The 2385-nt window shown below is 53.5% G+C and overlaps 1 protein-coding gene across 1 annotated transcript in view; it reads right to left on the bottom strand.

Annotated features, from left to right (window-relative positions):
• Window positions 1-1497, bottom strand: part of LOC106900500 (histone-lysine N-methyltransferase SETD1A-like) — a gene marked incomplete at its 3' end in the record, with an annotated part of 3613 nt that extends 2116 nt beyond the window's left edge. The window contains exon 1 of the mRNA XM_014962590.1: window positions 1321-1497. Within this exon, the coding sequence (XP_014818076.1) occupies window positions 1321-1497 (177 nt within the window). The remainder of the gene's footprint in view (window positions 1-1320) is intronic.
• Window positions 1498-2385: the final 888 nt, after the last annotated feature.

The raw sequence follows: 2385 nt of genomic DNA, 5'->3' as shown, positions 1-2385 counted from the left end.
GGGGAAAAAGTCAAATTTTGGGTAAAAGGAGCCCTTCTCCCCCAAAAGGGGTGTTTTTCCCCCCGAAAAAAGTGGTGGTTTTCCCCCCAAAAAAGTGGTGGTTTTCCCCCCAAAAAAGGGGCCATTTGCCCCAAAAAGGGGCCATTTTCCCCCAAAAAAGGGGTCATTTCGCCCAAAAAAGGGGTGCTTTTTCCCCAAAAAAGGAGTGCTTTTTCCCCAAAAAGGGGCCGTTTCCCCCCAAAAAGGGGTGTTTTTTCCCCAAAAAAGGGGTCGTTTCCCCCCAAAAAAGGGTCCTTTTTCCACCAAAAAAGGGATCATTTCTCTCCAAAAAAGGCTGGTTTCCCCCCAAAACAGGGGTCATTTCGGCCAAAAAAGGGGTGCTTTTTCCCCAAAAAAGGAGTGCTTTTTCCCCAAAAAGGGGCCGTTTCCCCCCAAAAAGGGGTGTTTTTTCCCCAAAAAAGGGGTCGTTTCCCCCCAAAAAAGGGTCCTTTTTCCACCAAAAAAGGGATCATTTCTCTCCAAAAAAGGCTGGTTTCCCCCCAAAACAGGGGTCATTTCGGCCAAAAAAGGGGTGCTTTTTCCCCAAAAAAGGAGTGCTTTTTCCCCAAAAAGGGGCCGTTTCCCCCCAAAAAGGGGTGTTTTTTCCCCAAAAAAGGGGTCGTTTCCCCCCAAAAAAGGGTCCTTTTTCCACCAAAAAAGGGATCATTTCTCTCCAAAAAAGGCTGGTTTCCCCCCAAAACAGGGGTCATTTCGGCCAAAAAAGGGGTGCTTTTTCCCCAAAAAAGGAGTGCTTTTTCCCCAAAAAGGGGCCGTTTCCCCCCAAAAAGGGGTGTTTTTTCCCCAAAAAAGGCTGGTTTCCCCCCAAAAAAGGGGTGTTTTTCCCCCAAAAGAGGGGCTGTTTCTCCCAAAAAAGGGTTGTACCCCCCCAAAAAAAGGTGGTTTCTCCCAATTAAAGGGTGTTTTTCCCCCAAAAAGGGGCCATTTCCCCCCAAAAGGGGAGCTTTTTCCCCAAAAAAGGGGTCATTTCCCCCCAAAAAGGGGTGGTTTCCCCCCAAAAAGGGGTGTTTTCCTCCAAAAAAGCGGTCATTTCCCCCCAAAATAGTCCTTTTTCCACCAAAAAAGAGATGTTTTTCCCCCAAAAAACGGGTGCCTTTCCTCTCAAAAAGTGGTTGTTTTCCCCCGAAAAAGGCTGGTCTCCCCCCCAAAAGGGATGTTTTTCCCCAAAAAAAGGCTGGATTTTCCCCAAAAAAGGCTCATTTTCCCCCAAAAAACTCCGTTTTTCCCCAAAATCCCCCTTTTTCCACCCAAACTTGGCCTCACCTTGAACTTGGGGACGGGCAGGGAGAGGTCGCGGTGCTTGGCCCAGATGCGTCGGGGGCGGGGGTCCTGCACGGGGCCCACGGGGGGGAACCCCGGCTCCTGGGGGGGGACAGGGGGTCTGTGGGGCGCCCCATAGATCCGTGGGGCAGCCTCGGGTCCATGGGGCACCCCCCACATCTATGGGGCACCCCACGGGACCCCAGACCCACAGCTGAACCCCAAAAACATCCTCTCATCCTACTTTTGGGGTGTCTGGGGGATCACTTATGGGGCACCCCCCACGTCTATGGGGCAGCCTCGGATCTATGGGGCGCCCCACGGGACCCCAGACCCACAGCTGAACCCCAAAAACATCCCCTTCTCCTACTTTTGGGGTGTCTGTGGGGTCACTTATGGGGCACCCCACACATCTATGGGGCACCCCACGGATCTATGGGGCACCCCACACACTTATGGGGCAGCCACGGATCTATGGGTCGCTCCCCACATCTATGGGGCACCCCCAGACGCCTGAGACCTACAAGTGAACCCCAAAAACATCCCCTTGTCCTACTTTTGGGGTGCTGTGGGGTCACTTATGGGGCACCCCCCACATCTATGGGTCACTCTCCACATCTATGGGGTGCCCCACACATCTATGGGGCACCCCACACATCTATGGGGCACCCCCCACATCTATGGGGCGCCCCACGGGACCCCAGACCCACAACTGAACCCCAAAAACATCCTCTCATCCTACTTTTGGGGTGTCTGGGGGATCACTTATGGGGCACCCCATGGATCTATGGGGCACCCCACACATCTATGGGGCAGCCTCGGATCTATGGGGCGCCCCACGGGACCCCAGACCCACAGCTGAACCCCAAAAACACTCTCTTGTCCTACTTTTGTGATTCCTATGAGATCACTTATGGGGCACCCCACATCTCTAAAGCACCCCACACATCTATGGGTCACACCCCACATCTATGGGTCGCTCCCCACATCTATGGGGCACCCCACACATCTCTAGGGCACCCCAAAACACCTCACACCCCACAAATAAACCCCAAAACACCCCTGAAA

Source organism: Calidris pugnax, unplaced genomic scaffold (assembly GCF_001431845.1).
Source record: "Calidris pugnax isolate Ruff unplaced genomic scaffold, ASM143184v1 scaffold2260, whole genome shotgun sequence".
NCBI classification, from domain to species: Eukaryota; Metazoa; Chordata; class Aves; order Charadriiformes; family Scolopacidae; genus Calidris; species Calidris pugnax.
This window is presented reverse-complemented; position numbering and strand designations above follow the sequence as displayed.